This window comes from Pristiophorus japonicus, chromosome 16 (genome assembly GCF_044704955.1).
Source record: "Pristiophorus japonicus isolate sPriJap1 chromosome 16, sPriJap1.hap1, whole genome shotgun sequence".
NCBI classification, from domain to species: domain Eukaryota; kingdom Metazoa; phylum Chordata; class Chondrichthyes; family Pristiophoridae; genus Pristiophorus; species Pristiophorus japonicus.
The window spans coordinates 10,266,721-10,286,856 of NC_091992.1; the positions used below are offsets into that span (position 1 = coordinate 10,266,721).

Consider the following 20,136-nt stretch of genomic DNA (forward strand, 5'->3'; position numbering starts at 1 on the left):
TTGTATTCCTCTTTTCAGTCTCTAATTTTAATGAGATGGTGCCTACATTTCAGTTTCTTGACAGAGTCTAGCTGGTGAGTAATCCAGTCTTTGATGTTGCATGAGAAGATTTCATGAACCAGGCAGCAGAATTCAGCTATAAATAAACTAAAAGAAAAGAAAGATTTGCATTTACATAGCACCTTACTGTGTCTCTCAGAGATAGCTCAAAGTGCTTCACATCAGGAGTTACTTTGACGTGTTGTGACTGTTATATAGGCAAACGCGTCACTGGACTAATCTGTCAGCCTCTGGTGACTCCTTATTGAGAAGCAATTATGACAGGCTTAACTATTCCAGAAGTTGTTGGTTGGTTACAGAGTAAAATATCAGCACTGAAGGAATGTTGCACCAGTAGTGTAATAAGAAAATGAACATTCGTTATCATGAATGCATTTGGGGAGGGCTAACAAGGCAAGGGAATATGCAATAAATGATAGGACACTGAGAAGTGTAGAGGAACAAAGGGACCTTAGGGTGCATGTCCATAGATCCCTGAAGGTAGCTGGCCAAGTAGATAAGGTGGTTAAGAAGGCATATAGAATACTTGCCTTTATTAGCCAAGGCATAGAATACAAGAGCAGGGAGGTTATGCTTGAACTGTATAAAACACTAGTTAGGCCACAGCTAGAATACCGCGTGCAGTTCTGGTCACCATATTACAGGAAAGATGTGATTGCACTTGAGAGGGACAGAGGAGATTTACGAGGATGTTGCCAGGACTGGAGAATTTTAGCTATGAGGAAAGATTGAATAGGCTTGGGTTGTTTTCTTTGGAACAATGGAGGCTGAGGGGAGACCTAATTGAGGTGTATAAAATCATGAGGGGCCTAGATAGAGTGGATAGGATGGACCTATTTCCCTTAGCAGAGGGGTCAACAACCAGGGGGCATAGATTTAAAGTAATTGGAAGGAGGTTTAGAGGCGAATTGACGAGAATTTTTTTTTCACCCAGGGGTTAATGGCGGTCTGGAACTCACTGCCTGAAAGTGTGGTAGAGACAGAAACCCTCAGCACATTTAAGAAGCACTTGGGTGTGCACTTGAAGTGCCGTAACCTACAGGGTTACGGACCAAGAGCTGGAAAGTGGGATTAGGCTGGATAGCTCTTTGTTGGCCGGCACGGACACAATGGGCCGAATGGCCTCCTTCTGTGCTGTAAGTTTCTATGATTCTACGACCAGGTGTTTGCATTTCCTGAGGGAGTTGCATGTTCGGTCAGTAACTCACCCAATAGGTCACAAGAACCTAAATTTCTCAATGAGCATGTGATGCCCATCAAAGATTCAAAAATGTGGAGGCTACCTTTCTGCTGGGAAAGCAAGAGAATCAGTCAATTTCTGCAGCCTTAGAGAGGATGCAGAGGAGGTTTACTAGAATGGTACCAACAGCAACTTGCATTTATATAGCACCTTTAACATAGCAAAACGCCCCAAAACGTTTCACTGGAGCGTTATCAAACAAAATTTGACACCGAGACACATAAGGAGATATTAGGACAGATGACCAAAAGCTTGGTCAAAGAGGTAGGTTTTAAGGGTTGTCTTAAAGGAGGAGAGCGAGGCGGGAGGGAATTTGAGAGCTTAGGGCCTAGGCAGCTGAAGGCATGGCCGCCAATAGTGGAGTGATTGAAATCAGTGATGCACAAGAGGCGATAATTGGAGGAGCGCAGAGATCTCGGAGGGTTGCAGGGCTGGAGGAGGTTACAGAGATGGGGATGTGGGACTTTAGTTACATGGAGAGACTAGATCAACTAGGGTTGTTCTCCTTGGAGCAGAGAAGGTAATGGGGAGATTTAATAGAGGTGTTCAAAATCATGAATGGTTTTGATAGAGTAAATAAGTATAAACGGCTTCCAGTGACAGAAGGGTCGGTAACCAGAGGAGACAGATTTAAGACGATGAGCAAAAGAACTAGCGGCGAGATAAGGAGACTTTTTTTAGCGCAGTGATTTTTATGATCTGGAACGCGCTGCCTGAAAGAGAGGTGGAAGCAGATCCAATAGTAACTTTCAAAGGGGAATTGGATAAATACTTGATGGGGAAAACATTGCAGGACTATGGGTGAGGGCAGGGCAATGGGATTAATTGGGTAGCTCTTTCAAAGAGCCGGCACAGGCACGATGGACCGATCAACCCCCTGTGCTGTATCATTCTATGATTCTATTATAGGGTTCAGAGTGTCAGAAGTTCGTGGTGATCGAGTCAGATGTTTGTTGTGATGGAGCATTCCCAGCTGTTTCTAATTCACTGTGGTCTCCATAAACCTTTGCACAATTGGCAGCAAGGACACTACAGCTAATAGGAATTATCCTGGTTTTCAAATCCCTCCATGGCCCTCCCTACCTCTAATCTCCTCCAACCCTACAAACCCCTCCCCCCTCCCCCCCCCCCCCCCGCCCCCCGAGATATCTGCGCTCCTCTAATTCTGCCTTCTTGAGCATCACCAATTATAATCGCTCAACCATTGGTGGCCTAGGTCCCAAGCTCTGGAACTCCCTGCCTAAACCTCTCTGCCACTCTACCTCTCTCTCCTCCTTCAAGATGCTCCTTAAAACCTACCTTTTTGACCAAGCTTTTGGTCACCTGCGCTAATTTCTACTTATGTGACTCGTTGTCAAATTAATTATTTTTTTAATCTCATAACACGCTGTGAAGCGCCTTGGGACGTTTTACTACGTTAAAGGCGCTATACAGATACAAGTTGTCGTTGTTGTCAGACTTTAATCCCTTTTCAATGGCAGTCATGTGAAAGCGGAGGTCCGTTGGTATTATGACTTTTTCCGATGGAACTTAAGGCAGGGCGGAATACTGAGAGTGCAAGAAGTGTCTTCAGGACATGGTATTTTTTTTAAATAATTCTTTGTCTTGTACCTTGGGAAACAAGACGCTAAAGTGGAGGTGTAATATCGCCAAATCATTTAAGTTAGCCAGTTCCCCACAGTGCTGTACATCGCCTATATTTGTATGTTAATAGTTTCAGCATTTCCCTCATGTTCTTAGTATGTTAATGCATGCAAGATTTCAAACTTATTATCTCTACTCTACTCACTGCTTGATTGAGGACAGTGAAACTATTTGATCTGAACGGTGTCAGAAGCAGAGATATGCTGGAAATTTGTGGATTGCTCTATCTGACTGAAAGGTCAATTTGATTAATAACATCCCTACTGTGAAAGGGCCGGTTTGGTCTATATATATATATTTAAAAAAAAGACTTGCATTTATATAGCAACTTTTACGACCACCGGATGTCTCAAAGCGCTTTACAGCCAATGAAGTACTTTTGGAGTGTAGTCACTGTTGTAATGTGGGAAACGCGGCAGCCAATTTGCGCACAGCAAGCTCCCGCAAATAGCAATGTAATAATGACCCAGATAATCTGGTTTTAATGATGTTGAGGAATAAATATTGGCCAGGACACCTGCTCTTCTTCGAAATAGTGCCATGGGATCTTTTACGTCCACCTGAGAGGGCCTTGGTTTTAATGTCTCATCCGAAAGACGGCACCTCTTGACAGTGCAGCACTCCCTCAGCACTGCACTGGGAGTGCCAGCCTAGATTTATGTGCTCAAGTACCCACCACCTTCTGTCTCAGAGGCGAGAGTGCTGCCTACTGAGCCACAACTGACAACTATACAACGTTTCCAGGTGAAAAGGAAAACTAGATAACCTATTCCCATACTAAGGAATACTCAGAATAACTTTGTCCTTTGACTTTATTTATTTCACTCATCTCCTTGATTAATCCAATCAGATATTGTCATGTTGCAGGATGTACTGACTTTTTTTTTACACAGAAAAGTTTTGAAAATATAGTGATATTTAAAAAATTTTTAAGTAAAAGTGTATTCAAATGCTAAGTGGGAGTTGTTTTTCCCAAGGAACTAAATCAATAAGCAATTATTTAGCTCATCCAGATTATCGTAAGAAAAAGAACACTTTGTGTGCTGGAAAACCCCTTTAATCACTGTGGAAAATGGAGTGAGAGAGAGGTTTTAACTACACAGTCAGACAGCAAAAGGCAGGCATAGGGAAATGCAGGGCAGTGATCCCAAGTTAAGAAAGATGAACCAGTGATGTGAGGGAATTGTGGTACATTTGTTACTTTATGGAAAAAACAAGTTGTATTGATTGAAATAAATGAACTGTTGCTCTATGTGTTCACAGGATGTGAAATGAAGCAGTTTACCGACGCCTATCAAGCCACGTCTCACCAAGTGTTCACTTTGGAGTGATTGAAAAAATGCACATGTAATAAATACATATCCAGGCCAGATCACAAGGGGATGCTAATGTTACATCCCTGGCATAAGAACATAAGAATTAGCAGCAGAAGTAGACTGTGCAGCTCCTCGAGCCTGCTCCATCATTCAATAAAATCATGGCTGATCTTCGACCTCAACTCCACTTTCCCGCATGATCCCCATATCGCTCGACAGGATAGATGCTGAGAGATTGTTTCCTCCTGGCTGGAGAATCTAGAACTAGAGGGCACAGTCTCAGGATAAGGGGAAGGCAATTTAAGACAGAGATGGAGGAGGAATTTCTTCACTCAGGGGGTTGTGAATCTTTGGAATTCTCGGCTCCAGAGGGCTGCGGATGCTGAGTCTGCGAATATATTCAAGGCTGAGATAGATAGATTTTTGGAGTCATGGGGAATCAAGGGATACGGAGATCGGGTGGGAAAGTGGAGTTGAGGTCGATGATCAGCCATGATCTTATTGAATGGCGGAGCAGGCTCGAAGGGCCACACGGCCTACTTCTGTCCTATTTCTTATGTTCTTAAAATCAGCACAGAGTGCTGGTAAATTTCCTGCTGTCAAGCTAGGGCCACCCCATCAGTTCGGGAATTGAAAGAAATCTAGAGAAGAATGGGAAGAATCCCAACCCCCAGTGAGTGGTCTACCTTTCCAGACTCCATCAGTGAGCCAGACTGGCTGGTCAATTAACAACAGCCTTTTGGAGCACGATGAACCTGCTTGGCACAGAAATCAGATTACCAACCCTTCCACAGCGCGGTCGACTTGGTTCTGAACATCCATTGTCAGTCTTTTTATGTTGGAGACACCTGGACTCCAAAGAAACCCGCTTACATGAGGGCAGAATATCATAAATTGCTATAAAGGGTAAAAGCTATGGTTCCCCAGTGGCCCATTGTGTAGCCACACTGCATAGTAGAGTATTGAGCCATACAGAAAAGGGAGGTCCCAGGTTCAATAATACCACGTTTCATTCGTTATCTTGTCTCACAGGTAAAGATTAACCGCTTGAGCGAGGTATCAGAGGGCTGCCACGCCCCAAAGAATTAAGTGTCAGCTTGGCTCAGTAATCGTACCCTGGCCTCTTGAGGCAGAAAGGTCAAGACCCACTCAGGACTAGAGCCGATAATCTAGGGCAACACTTGAGTGCCGTACTGAGGAAGTACTTGCACCAAGTCTCGCTCACCCATCACCTCTGTGCTCGCCGACCTAAATTGGCTCCCGGTTAAGCAACGCCTTGATTTTAAAATTCTCATCCTGGTTTCCAAATCCCTCCACAACCTCACCCCTCCCTATCTCTCTAACCTCCTCCAGACCCACAACCCTAACCCCCCCCCCCGAGATATCTACGTTCCTCCAATTCTGGCCTTTTGAGCATCCCTGATTTTTTTCACTGAACCATTGGTGGCCGTGCCTTCAGTTGCCTAGGCCCTGAGCTCTGGAATTCCCTCCCTAAACCTCTCCGCCTCTCTACCTCCTGACTCCCCAAAGCCTTGCCATCATTTACAAGGCACAAGTCAGGAGTGTGATGGAATTCATTCCACTTGCATGGATCAGTGCAGCTCCAACAGCAATCAAGAAGCTTGACACCATCCAGAACAAAGTAGGCCACTCGATTGGCACCCCATCCACCACCTTAAACATTCACTCCCACCACCACCGGCGCACCGTGGCTACAGTGTGTACCATCTACAAAATGCACTGCAGCAACTCGCCAAGGCTTCTTCGGCAGCACCTCCCAAACCCGCAACCTCTACCACCTAGAAGGACAAAGGCAGCAGACGCATGGGAACACCACCACCTCCAAGTTACCCTCCAAGTCACACATCATCTTGCCTCCTACTTCGACCAAGCTTTTTGGTTACCTGTCCTAACGTTTCCTTATGTAGCTTGGTGTCAAATTTTGTTTTGTGACACTCCCGAGAAGCACCTTGGGACGTTTTACTACGTTGAAGGCACTATATAAAAACAAGCTGTTGTGGGGTATGCTGCATTTGTTGAAGTGCCATCTTTCAGATGAGACATTAAACCGAGGTCCTATCTGCGAGGAGTTCTTCCAGTGCGTAGATCAGCATGTATCCCTCAATCAATGCCACTAAGATAAGCCGTCCAATCATTTAATTTGCTGTTGATAGGGCCTCATGTTTCCGACGTAACAACAGTGACTACACTTCAGAAGTAATTCATTGGTTGTGAAGGACATCCTGAGGATAAGTAAAGCGCTATATAAATGCATGTTCACTCTTTGTCCAGGCCAATATTTATCCCTCAATCAACATAACAAAAAAACAGATTATCTGGTGATTATCACATTGCTGTGTGTGGGAGCTTGCTGTGCGCAAATTGGCCCACATTACAACAGTGACTACACTTCCAAAAGTAGTTCATTGGCTGTAAAGCACTTTGAGATGTCCAGTGGTCGTGAAAGGCGCTATATAAATCCAAGTCTTTCTTTCTTTATACTTCCACATCAGTTGCTGTCTTGGGGGAAGGGGTAAAGAAACACAGGAAGACCTATTGGGTCAATCACGTGACTGATTTTAATAGCCGAAGTGTTTCCTTCTTAGTTCAGGGAACTGAAGTAAAGAATGAAATTGCCTGTAACCATAAGATGAATTATCTCTCTCTATTGCTCATCCTTTTAAAAAAAATGTTTAATAAAATACCTGCTCCGAGCAGCTTGATGTTAGCCTATTAGATTGAGTCCTACATTAGTATCTGTACCAATTTAAAGTAGGTTGTAAATGTTAATTGGGTTTTAAATTTCAATTGACTACTCTAAATTTTAAATGGTAAAATTATAATTTTTTTATTTATACCCTGCGGGGACCTGCTGCAAACTCCTTGCGTATGAACAGTCAGGGAATTCCAGTCCCATCTTCTTGGTCCAGAAGATGCTGAGGTCAACTGCAGTGACCTTGGCTGAATTAAGCTATGGGTGTTATAGTATAGTGCAATCTTGGAGCATAGGAACAGGAGGAGGCCATTCAGCCCCTCGAGCTTGTTCCGCCATTCAATGAGATCATGGCTGATCTGTATCTTAACTCCATCGACCCCCTTGGTTCCGTAACCCCCAATAACCTTGTCTAACAAAAATCTATCAATCCCAATTTTGATATTTTCAATTGACTCCCAGCCTCAACAGCTTTTTCGGGGGGGGAAGGGAGTTCCAGATTTCCATTAACCGGTGTGTGAAGAAGTGCTTCCTGACATCACCCCTGAACGGCCTGGCTCTAATTTTAAGGTTACACCCCCTTGTTCTGGACTCCTCCCCACCAGAGGATATAGTTTCTCTCTATCCCACCCGATCAAATCCTTTAATCATCTGAAACACCTACTGCTTGAACCACATACTAACGCAATGGATAAAAGGCTTGATTCAGCTACAGTATAGTGTTCCCCACAGGGATAGACAGGATCTAATAACTAGAGGTGGAAATTTACCTCGGCAGAGGAGGTGTGGGGAAGGGAAGATCATACCAATTAAGGGTACCAATTTCCAGACAAGTCACTAAGATTGGCTGCAAAATTTAACCCAGGTATCTCACATTCCCAAATATGGACATTGTGTTCCTCCAACCCTGCTCTGGTCACCATAAACTTCCCAAACTGGAACTTTAACTTGATTATCAGAACTGCTTAATAGCTCAGTTTCCCCATCATTTGATCATCTCCGTCCTTGTGTCTCTGGGTAGGACAATCTAATTATAAATCATAAGTGTGCAGCACTGAACCTCAAGTATCACTGAGAGATTGTGAGGATAATGAGTGTGGCGATTGGAAAGCTGACAGCATCACAGTTCGCAGTGCCCTTTAAAGGTTAGGAGTGAGGCGTACAGGGGTGGATTTGTACTGCTGGCGATAACTGGAAACGTGTTGGCAGCAGCAGGTTTAGTGCTTTCAATCTGTAACTGGCGCAAGCGTAAATCCTTCCGCTGCTGGGAACTGGGTTCAAGTTGAGCTCAGACGGATGAGGTGCAAATCACTCATTGAAAGCTGCAAAACTCGGCTGCCTGTGTCCTAACTCGCACCAGGTCCCGTTCGCCCAGCACCCCCTGTGCTCGCTGACCTACAATGGCTCCTGGTTAAGCAATGCCTCAATTTCATAATTCTCCTGCTTGTTTTCAAATCTCTCCATGGCCTCGCCCCTCCCTATCTCTGTAATCCCCTCCAGCCCCACAACCCCTCCCGAGATGCCTGTGCTCCTCTAATTCTGCCCTCTTGAGCATCCCTGATTATAATTGCTCAACCATTGGTGGCCGTGCCTTCAGCTGCCTGGCCCCCAAGCTCTGGAACTCCCTGCCTAAACCTCTCCGCCTCTCTCTCCTCCTTCAAGACACTCCTTGAAACATACCTCTTTGACCAAGCTTTTGGTCACTGTGCCCTAATTTCTCCTTATGCGGCTCGGAGTCATTTTTAAAAATCTCATAATACTCCTGTGAAGCACCTTGGGACGTTGCACTACGTTGTTGTTGTTGTTGTTGCTGCAAGATGCCCAAGTGCCTGAAAATGGCCAGTTCCTAGGTGCTGTGATTTTTGATCATCAACATAGGCGGTCCCTCAAACGAGGATGACTTGCTTCCACACGAGTTCACAGATGTTTCAATGAAGGACCCAATATTCCAGTCCTGAACTCCAGTTGAAGGGATGGAAGATGCCTGTGCGTGGATTGTTTTAACGTGTGGTGACCGTTGCACACCAGCCACCACACGGGCTCGACAGAGCTCGGCCTTTATCCAGTGGCAAGGATTAACCAGGACGACTGGAGACCAGATTTAAAACGAATTTAAAACGAATCATGAATGGCTGGTAGAGACCATGAGGGTGGCTGGGTGAGAGATCCAGAAATAGAGCGGGATGGGGAAAGAGAGTGAGGTGAGGCTGGGCATGAAGTACAACAGTAAAGGGAGCTTCAACCCATATCCAGCCTATCATGTGGATAACCTAGCAAAGAAAGAAAGAACTTGCATTCATATAGCACCTTTCACAACCTAAAGAGTTTACAGCCAATGAAGTACTTCTTGAAGTGTAGTCACTGTTGTAATGTAGGAAACGCGGCAGCCAATTTTCACACAGCAAGCTCCCACAAACAGCAAATGATAATGACCAGATAATGTTATTTTTTTAAGTGACATTGGTCAAGACACCGGGGAGAACTCCCTCGCTGTTCTTCAAAATAGTGGCCGTGCGATCTTTTACGTCCACCTGAGAGAGCAGATAGGGTCTCGGTTTAAGTGCACGAAGGATGCAAAAAGTGAAATATATTCCATTCCCCGGCACTGGCATCACTTACAAGGGGGAAAAAAGGTCCCTGGAATCATCTGGAAAGCACAAGCTTGCAGATTCTCGCATGGGCACACAGATATGAAAGGCAGACTTGGATTTATATAGCGCCTTTCACGACCACCAGACGTCCCAAAGCGCTTTACAGCCAATGAAGTACTTTTGGAGTGTAGTCACTGTTGTAATGTGGGAAACGCGGCAGCCAATTTGCGCACAGCAAGCTCCCACAAACAGCAATGATCAGATAACCTGTTTTTTTTGTTATGTTGATTGAGGAAAAAATATTGGCCAGGAGACCGGGGAGAACTCCTCTGCTCTTCTTCAAAATAGTGCCATGGGATCTTTTACGTCCACCTGAGAGAGCAGCCGGGGCCTCGGTTTAACACCTCATCCAAAAGACGGCACCTTCGAGAGTGCAGCACTCCTTCAGCACTGCACTGGAGTGTCAGCCTAGATTTTTTTTTTTTAAGGGCTCAGGTCCCTGGAGTGGGACTTGAACCCACAACCTTCTGACTCAGAGGCAAGAGTGCTGAACCACTGGTTTGACAGCGATACACGAACATCCTATTTTCTCAGCTATTAACTAAATCATTTCAGAGCAACAGACAATTGATGAGATCATTTAAAGAGGGTGCACCTCGAATGCATCCCTAACGCTGCCACGCTACCTGTTGGTCATATCCTTGAACCAGTTGTCAACCATTTCCCAGCTGAGTGCCCTCTCAATGTGCCTCAGGCCAGAGGTTTTGTAGGGCACCACGACCAGCATGCTAGCGTTGGCACTGTAGGGGAGGCTGATGACGTCACACTCGTGGGCGTGGTCCGTGGTGGCAAGCATGGTCGCTCTGACGTACATCATCGGCACGTTCACCACCGCTGTCTTGCCAGTGTGGAAATGGAGCATGGCAGTCTTGCTTTTGATAAATTTATGCTCCCACGAGCCTGCAAACAGAAAGGATTTGCAGAGTAATAACAGAGTCTTGTACCATTGCACTGCGAGCTAAGATTGATGACAGCAGCAGGGATGATAGCGCTGTGGAAAATGATCGCATTAGTTACTGCAATGATCCAAATGATAGTAGAGACGTCTCCCAGCGCTTGTATTGTTCAAAAGAAATGGCTCGAGTTGACCTGACAATCACAGCAGCCTGTAAACGTTTTTGAATTGTTTTGTGATACAAAAAACCTCCCCACAATACTTGCACCTTCAGAAGTACAGTTCTTGCCTGGCTGGTGTTTCTTTTTTAAAAGAAAGGCCTGTGTGGAAAAAACATGGGCAGGGCGACCAATTGGGCAGTTCTTTCAAAAGGCTGGCACGGGCACGATGGGCCGAAAGGCCTCCTTCTGCGCTGTATCATTCTAATTTTTGCTACATTTTCTCCGATACTCTCCTGAAAGCTGGCAGCTCCCACAATGTCTCGGGGCACTAACAACTTCCAGGAGCCTGATCCTGTCCTTGCCCCATCTCTAGACACTTTGTGGTCGGCGTCACTGAACAGCAAGCAGGGGTAGGAATTCTAAGTCATAATAACATGTGCCAGCTGTGGCTCAGTGGGTCGCACTCTCGCCTCTGAGTCAGAAGGTTGTGGGTTCAAGTCCCACTTTAGAGATATAAGCACAAGAATCCAGGCTGACACTCTAGTACAGTACTTAGGGAGCCCTGCACTGTCGGAGGTGCCGTCTTTCGGATGAGACGTTAAACTGCGGCCCTGTCTGCCCTCTCAAGTGGATGTAAAAGATCCCATGGCATTATTGTGAAGAAGAGCAAAGGAGTTCTCCCTGGTGTCCTGGCCAATATTTATCCCTCAATCAACATAACCAAAACAGATTATCTGGCCATTATCACATTGCTGTTTTTGGGAGTTTGCTGTGCGCAAATTGGCTGCCGCATTTCCCACATTACAACAGTGACTACACTCCAAAAGTACTTAATTGGCTGTAAAGCACTTTGTGACGTCCGGTGGTCATGAAAAGGGCTATATAAATCCAAATCTTTTTACATAGTCTGGGGACATTGAGCAGCCAATTGTTATCTCACTATCATTAGCTAATTCAGAGCCTGGGGGCTCAGGCGTGGCTCAGTGGGCAGCACTGTCACCTCTGGGTCAGAAAGTCATGGGTTCAAGTCCCACTCCAGAGATTTAAGCACATAAATCTTGGCTGACACTCCCAGTGAGTGCAGTGCTAAGGGTGTGCTGTACTGTCGGAGGTGCCATCTTTTGGATGAGATGTTAAACCGAGGCCCTGTCTGCCTTCTCAAGTGAACGTAAAAGATTCCATGGCACTATTTCAGAAGAGCAGGGGAGTTCTCCCAGGTGTCCTCGGCCAATATTTGTCCCTCAATCAACATCACTAAAACAGATTATCTGGTCATTATCACATTGTTGTTTGTGGGAGCTTGCTGTGCACAAATGTTTCCTGCGTTACAAAAGTACTTCATTGGTTTCGAAACGCTTTGGGACATCATGAAGTTTTATGTTTCTCCTGATCTGTATGCCTCAGTCTAGCCACAGAACCATCAGGAAAGCAGGCTAAAAATACTTTTTAAAAATAAATTGTTTCAGAAATATTCTGTGGTTCTGGCACATAAATACATTTCTTATTGCAGTTGGCATGATTAATGTGCAGGAAATAATTTCTGCAAATGTTTACGTGACGGCCAATGTGGGCGAGGTCTTGTTTCGAACGTTGCTAGCATGTCAGTAGATCTGAGATAGGATGCAGAGCAGATTTGAGAGAATTCTAAGAGAGATGAGGGACTTCAATTATGTTGACAGACTGGAGAAGCTGGGGTTGTTCTCCTTAGAGCACAAAAGTTTAAGGGGCGATTGACCAGAACAGTACCAGGGATGAGGGACTTCAGTTATGTGGATTGACTGGAGAAGCTGGGATTGTTCTCCTTAGAACAGAGAAGGTTAAGGGGAGATTTAACAGAGGCGTTCAAAATTACGTATCAGGGTAAATAAGGAGAAACTGTTTCCGGTGGGGTGGCAGAGGGTCGGTAATCAGAGGACACAGATTTAAGATAATTGGCAAAAGAACCAGAGGGGGGGATAAGGAGAAATGTATTTTACGCAGCGAGTTTTTGTGATCTGGAGTGCGCTGACTGAAAGTGTGGTGTTAGCAGGTTTGATAGTAACTTTCAAAATGGAATTGAATAAATAATTGAAAAGTAAATAATATCTGCAGGGCTGTGCGGAAGGCACAGGGGAGCGGGACTAATTGGATAGCCCTTTCGAAGAGATAGCACAGACACAAAGGGCCAAGTGGCCTCTTTCTGTGCTAAATGTTTCTGTGAGGGTTTGAACATGTTCTGTAAATGTTGTGAAAAGGTTACCTCAGAGTAGCAGGCAATCTGAGAATAGCCCTGGTTTACACCCAATTAAAACAGGGGCTCCTGTACTGGGACAAATGTTTTCAAGAAATTTGCCACCCAAGGATTCTGCAAAATCTACTGCTGTTGGACATTCTGCCAGCTGTCTCCTGCCTCCTATCTCGTTGCTCTTAAATCTCGGCTTGCTTTAAAAACATTCATGCCTTGAAGTTACGCTGTGGGAATGTTAATGCTTAAAGTGATCCCGAGCAGTCCCTCTGCCTGCTTTTGTTCCAGAGGTGAAGCCTCTGTTAAAACAGCAAGCAATGGAACTGCATACCAATGTGGTCTGTGTCTATGGAAGCGAATTTCACGCAGCACGCAACGTCAAGGTATCGGAGTCTAAGAAACTACAGCCCTCTATGGGTGAAGTCGAATAATCTGATCTGGCAAAGGATCTCCTTTGAGGCCCTCCTTAGAAGAGTTGAAAAACCCCTTTTAATTTTGTGTTAAATATATTATGTTTGTGTGTGTGTATGTGATTGTTGGCAGGTGGAATGCTACAATTCTTGATATTAATACTTGCATGTGCAAGCTAAACAATTATAACAACAAATAAAAAGTAAAAGCAAGTCATGCATTTATATAGTGCTTTTCACGACCACCGGACATCTCAAAGCGCTTTTACAGCCAGTGAGGTACTTTTTGAAGTGTTGTCACTGTTGTAATATAGGAAATGCGGCAGCCAATTTGTGCACAGCAAGCTCCCACAAACAGCAATGTGATAATGACCAGATGTGTTGATATGTGTACATTTTGGCCAGGACATCAAGGAGAACTTCCCTGCTCTTCTTCGAAATAGCACCTTGGCTTTTTTATGTCCACCTGAGAGGACAGATGGGCCTCGGTTTCACGTCTCATCCAAAAGATGGCATCTCCAACAGTGCAGCACTCCCTCAGCACTGCACTGGAGTGTCAGCCTAGATGTTATGATCTCAAGTCTCTGAAGTGGGACTTGAACCCACAACCTTCTGACTCAGCGGCGAGTGTGCTTCCCACTGAGTCTCGGCTGAGACAAAGAAAACTATGCTCTTCAGTGGACTTACAGCATTATCTGAGGCCGTACTGAGCCATGCTGACCAGGAGGCCCCCGATCTGATCCCTGGTCTATGCTGAATTAGCTGCTTTCAGCCTGGGGCACCACATTTAGCCTTAGCCTCAATGCAGTGCTGAGGGTGTACTGCACTGTTGGAGGTGCCGTCATTTGGATGAGACATTAAAACGAGGCCCTGTCTACCCTCTCAGCTGGACGTAAAAGATCCCATGGCACTATTTTGAAGAAGAGCAAGGGAGTTATCCCCAGTATCCTGGCCAATATTTATCCCTCAATCAACACCACAAAAACAGATTATCTGGTCATTATCACATTGCTGTTTGTGTGCAGATTGGCTGCCGCGTTTCCCACAGTACAACGGTGACTATACTTCAAAAGTACTTCATTGGCTGTAAAGTGCTTTGAGATGTCTGGTGGTCATGAAAGGCACTATATAAATGCAAGTCTTTCTTTCTTTATAGTGCTATTGGACTCTGGAAGGGGGGAAAAAAATTGGTTCAGGATTCCTGCTGTTGATTGCTCTCTCATTATGGAAACAGTGGATGCATGTGGTAACGTGACTGGGTACCAATACCCAGGAGTATCAGCCTAAAGTTTGAACTTATGGAAGTGGACCCTTGAACCCACGACCTTCTGAGTTCAGAGGCAAGAGTGCTACCAATGGAGCATGGCTGACACATAATTAAAGTTCCAGAACTGTTGGCACTTTTATTGATTCATTCACGGGATGTGGGCATCGCTGGCAAGGCCAGCATTTATTGCCCATCCCTAACTGAAATGTTTCCCAGCAAGAGTCAATGCCTTTGGGAGAGAAGGGAATTAAATTGGAGATTAAAAAAAAAGTTTCAAAGTTGCACTTTATCCCCCACCTAGAGTATATCAGTGACAGCACATAAACATCTGTGAAGTTTGGACCCCGTCCAATAGTAATATATGATGAGAATTTTCCATGTTTCTCAGATTACACTATAAACAGATATGTTCGATGTGCCGCTGCCTTGTTCTCTACTCCCATGTCCATGTTTCTGGAAATAGAACTTTGTTTGAATTCCTCCTATTTGATGACCCCTCTAGATAACATCACACTGCGGCTGGAGGTGTCCCAGTAATGCACATTGTAGATGGTGTGTCACACAACAAGAATGTCCTTTAGACTAAGTTAAGCCAGTTCCTCTGGTGAAGGCAAAGTGAAACTGAACCAGAGACCAGTGCCACCTCAGTTAGATATCAAGCACTCCCGAGAGGTCAGGAAGAGACACTGTGAACCACAGTTCTGTATTCCGTAATGGACATTACTAAATCAGCAACAACAACTTAGCACTTTTAACGTAGTAAAGCATCTCAAAGCGCTTCACAGGAACGTAATCCGACAAAATAATTGATCTGAAGAAGGTGACGTTAGGACAGGGAATTAAAAGTTTGGTCAGAGGTAGGTTTAAAAGTCACAGCGCGCTTGACAGGAGCATAATCAGACAAAAATTGATACCGAACCAAAAAAGGAGATATTCGGAGTGGTGACTAAAAGCTTGGTCACAAAGGTAGGTTTTAAGGAGCATCTTAAAGAAGGAGAGGCGGAGAACTTTAGCGAGGGAATTCCAGAGCTTGGGGCTTAGAAAGCTGAAGACATGGCAACCAATGGTGGGGCGAAGGGAGTGGGGCACATATAGGAGATCAGAATTGCAGGAACACACAGTTCTCAGAGGGTTACAGGACTGACGGAGGTTACAGAAATACAGAGGGGTGAAACCATGAAGAGATTTAAACACAAGGATGGGAATTTTAGATTTGAAACGTTCAGGAACCGGGAACTCGGGGGTGATGGGTGAACGGGACTTGGTGCGAGTTAGGACGCGGGCAGCAGAGGTGAACTCAAATTTATGGAGGGTGGAGGATAGGAGGCCGGCCAGGAGAGCTTTGGAATAGTTGAGTCTGGAGGTGACAAAAACATGGATGAGGGTTTCAGCTGCAAATGGGCTGAGGCAGGGGTGGAGATGGGCGATGTTACGGAGGAGAGAGTGTGCGGTTTTTCTAATGACCCTACCCACCCCATTTGGATCCCCTTACACCACCCATCCATACCTGCCCAATAGTGCAGGCAGGCACTGGCCTGCTTCCAGTCTTCTGCCATTGCTGCTCAATAGCCTGAGGTAACTCGTACATTATTGTTTCTACTCTGCCCCCACCCGTCCCCTCCCCTCCCCTTCTGTTCTGTTCCGTTCCGTTTCCCTATGGGTAAAATGTCTGGCTTCTGATTGACATTTGATTCATTGCAAACACAGTCTCCTGTACTGCCATGGGGCACAGCTTGTTGGAACACTAATATACCATCACAATTCTTGGAAATGTCATACTCTACATCGTGTAACACATTTACTATGGATCCTGCAACCTTGCTGCATGAAAATGTTCCTGCCTTTTTAATAATGGGTCATAATTTGCTCTAGTTTAATGTGCTTGCAAACCAGACTGTTCGCAACCCAGGCATCATATTTGACCCTGAAATTAACTACCGGCCACATATCCATGACTAAGACCGCCTATTTCTACCTCCGTAACATCGCCCATCTCTGCCCCTGCCTCAACTCATCTGCTGCTGAAACCCTCATCCATGCCTTTGTAACCTCTAGACTTGATTATTACAATGCACTCCTGGCTGGCCTCCCACATTCTACTCTCCGTAAACTTGAGGTCATCCAAAACTCGGCTGCCCTGTGTCCTAACTCGCATCAAGTCACACTCACCAATCACCCCTGTGCTCGCTGACCTACATTGGCTCCAGGTTAAGCAGCGCCTTGATTTCAAAATTCTCATCCTGGTTTACAAATCCCTCCATGGCCTCGCCCCCCCCCCCATCTCTGCAACCTTCTGCCTCACAATCCCCCCGCCCCCCCCAAAGATATCGGCGCTCCTCAAATTTTGCCTTCTTGAGCATCCCTGATTATAAATCGCTCAGGTGGACGTAAAAGATCCCATGGCACTATTTTGAAGAAGAGCAAGGGAGTTATCCCCAGTGTCCTGGGGCCAATATTTATCCCTCCATCAACATAACAAAAACAGATTATCTGGTCATTATCACATTGCTGTTTGTGGGAGTTTGCTGTGCGCAAATTGGCTGCTGCGTTTCTCACATTGCAACAGTCTCCCTGTTAATTTTGACAACAAATTCTGGCCAATATATACCTGGACAAATGTGTCTGGATGAATAGTTAGAGTGGGGACCTGTATCCTGAAACACTGACCTTTGAAGTGAAGCGCCTGATAGATGAGCAGCACCGTCTGAGGGTCAATATCCTCCAACACATCCTCAAGTTTCCCCTTGGTGACCTTGGAGATAAACTGGTTGAACCTGGTGAGGGTCTGGGGGTCCGAGAAGTCCACCGACTCGGCGTGAGCCCCGTAGTAGTGCCTCAGCCACTCCTTGAAGGTCTTCCGGATCTTCAGCCCTTGCCGGAGGTAGACGCCGGAGAAATCCTTCAGCGTGTAGCCGAAGTCATGTTTGTAGAGCCGGTGGATGAGCTTGTGGAAGACATCGTGGAGGGCCTCGCTGCCCACGCCTGGCTTGGTGCTGACCAACTGGTCGAAGCCCAGGACTCGGGAGATCTGTTCCTGGGTCCTGTTGGCGGCTCCCACCGTGACCATGGCCATCAGACTGGAGAGCCCGAAGGGCGAGAAGACCACGTTCTTGGTCCCTGACTGGCTCCTCAGCAAGCTCCTGTAGAAACCGAAGGCAAAATCGGCGTTGACCAGGGACAGGCGCTGGACCCGAGATTTGCCCCTGAATTTCTTACGGATGGACTCGGAGTCCTTGGGAGCTGCAGACTGCTTCTTGTTGACCAACGCCTCTTCTGGAAAGCCGTCGTTGTCTTCTTCATCCTCGTAGTCTTCCAGCTCAGCGTAGTCATACTCTTCCAGCTCAGGAAAGTGAAGTTCCCTGGTTAGAGTGTTACTCTCTATGGGCGCCACATGCCCAGTGTCTAGACTAGCCCCAGCTACTGTCGTGCTGAAGAAACTCAGTGCACACAGCACAAAGCACCACCAGGAAAACATCACTGTTACTCTCGTCAAACAACTCGCCTCCCCCTCAGTTTAACAGCAAACCACCCCCTCTCCTCTGTCCTAGGCGAAAAGAAATCTGTAAATGTGTTTTTTGGGGGGGAATCTCCTTTTAAATCCAGAACAGCAGCCAGCGTTCCACTCCCCCTAGCGCGGAGCTGAACTTAAAAAGCTCCACTTCCCAAATGATCTTGGGCTTTCTGTCTTAATCACAGCTGTTACACAACACGAGGTGACCCCGCAGGCTAAATGAATCAGAGAGGTTAGAGGCAGGCGCTCAAGAATTTCCCCAAACTGTGCCAAAACAACTGAAATTAATCAAGGGCCGAGTAAGAGCCTTTCTCCGCGCTGTTTTGACAGAAAGACTTCCTCACTGTAAAGCGGCTCCAGCATTTGCTGCAGGATTGGATAAGTTGTAGGGTTTTTTTTTTCCATCACTAACCGTTTCCATGTGTAGGGTGTAGTTTACTTGGTCTAAACCAGGGAGAACAGCTGCCAAATATTTTCTGCTTCAGCATAGCTTTCACAACCTCTTTGCAACAAATTTTACTGAACAGAATTCTGTTGGCATCTTTAAAGCAACTTCATTGTAAAGCACTTTGGGGCAGCCTGAGGCCCGTGAAGAGCGCCGGATTTCTCTAAGTTTGATTCGTTCCTGACGGTGGCTCTGTGAAATTGAAATGGGCAGCGCAGCTCATGGATTCCTGTGGCTGTGTCAGAGGTGGTTCAGTTGGTACACACACTCGCCTCTTGTGTCAGAAGGTCGTGGGTTCAAGACTTGAGCACAAAAATCTAGGCTGACTCTCCCATCATCATCATCAGCACAGGCAGTCCCTCGGAAAAGAAGAAGACTTGCTTCCACTCTTAAAATGAGTCCTTAGGTGGCTGAACAGTCCAATACGAGAACCACAGTTCCTGTCACAGGTGGGACAGACAGTCATTGAAGGAAAGGGTGGGTAGGACAGGTTTGCCGCACGCTCTTTCCGCTGCCTGCGCTTGATTTCTGCATGCTCTCGGCGACGAGACTCGAGGTGCCCAGCGCCCTCCCGGATGCACTTCCTCCACTTAGGGCGGTCTTTGGACTCCCAGGTGTCGGTGGGATGTTGCACTTTATCAGGGAGGCTTTGAGGGTGTCCTTGTAACGTTTCCTCTGCCCACCTTTTGCCGTGAAGGAGTTCCGAGTAGCGCACTTGCTTTGGGAGTCTCGTGTCTGGCATGCGAACAATGTGGCCTGCCCAGCGGAGCTGATCAAGTGTGGTCAGTGCTTCAATGCTAGGGATGTTGGCCTGTTCGAGGACGCTAATGTTGATGCGTCTGTCCTCCCAGGGGATTTGTAGGATCTTGCGGAGACACCATTGGTGGTATTTCTCCAGCGACTTGAGGTGTCTCCTGTACATGGTCCATGTCTCTGAGCCATACAAGAGAGCCATACACTGACACTCCTAGTGCAGTGCTGAGGGAGTGCTGCACTGTCGGAGGTGCCGTCTTTCGGATGAGGTGTTAAACTGAGGCCCTGTCTGCTCTCGCAGGTGGACATAAAAGACCCTGTGGCAGTATTTTGAAGAAGAGCATTACAATGTCAACCTCATTCATGCCTCAAGTCCTGGTGTGTGCTTGGGTGGGAGGGGAATTTGGAGCTACTGGATCAATTCCACCATCTATCTGAGGAACGTATGCTGTTAAAGAAGTAGCATGAAAGAAGTTGCATTTCTATAGCACCTTGCTTAACTTCGGGACGTCCCAAAGCGCTTTATAGTCACTGCAGCCATTTTGCGCACAGCAAGCTCCCATAAACAGCAATGTGAGAATCATAGAAGAATCACAGAAACTTACAGCACGGAAGGAGGCCATTTCGGCCCATCGTGTCCGTGCCGGCCAACAAGAGGCTATCCAGCCTAATCCCACTTTCCAGCTCTAGGTCTGTAACCCTGTAGGTTACGACACTTCAAGTGCACATCCAAGTACTTTTTAAATGTGGTGAAGGTTTCTGCCTCTACCACCCTTTCAGGCAGTGAGTTCCAGACCCCCACAATTCTCTGCGTAAAGAAATTTCCCCTCAAATCCTCTCTAAACC

At 46.2% G+C, this 20,136-nt stretch overlaps 1 protein-coding gene across 1 annotated transcript in view; it reads right to left on the minus strand.

Moving 5' to 3' along the window:
- LOC139226311 (heparin cofactor 2-like) overlaps window positions 1-18,246 on the minus strand; it is a 30,599-nt gene extending 12,353 nt beyond the window's left edge. The window contains exons 1-2 of the mRNA XM_070856973.1: window positions 17,249-18,246; window positions 10,251-10,524 (exon numbers count right to left, since the gene is read on the minus strand). Coding sequence (XP_070713074.1) covers window positions 10,251-10,524; window positions 17,249-18,056 — 1,082 coding nt within the window. The 5' untranslated portion in view covers window positions 18,057-18,246. The remainder of the gene's footprint in view (window positions 1-10,250; window positions 10,525-17,248) is intronic.
- Window positions 18,247-20,136: the final 1,890 nt, after the last annotated feature.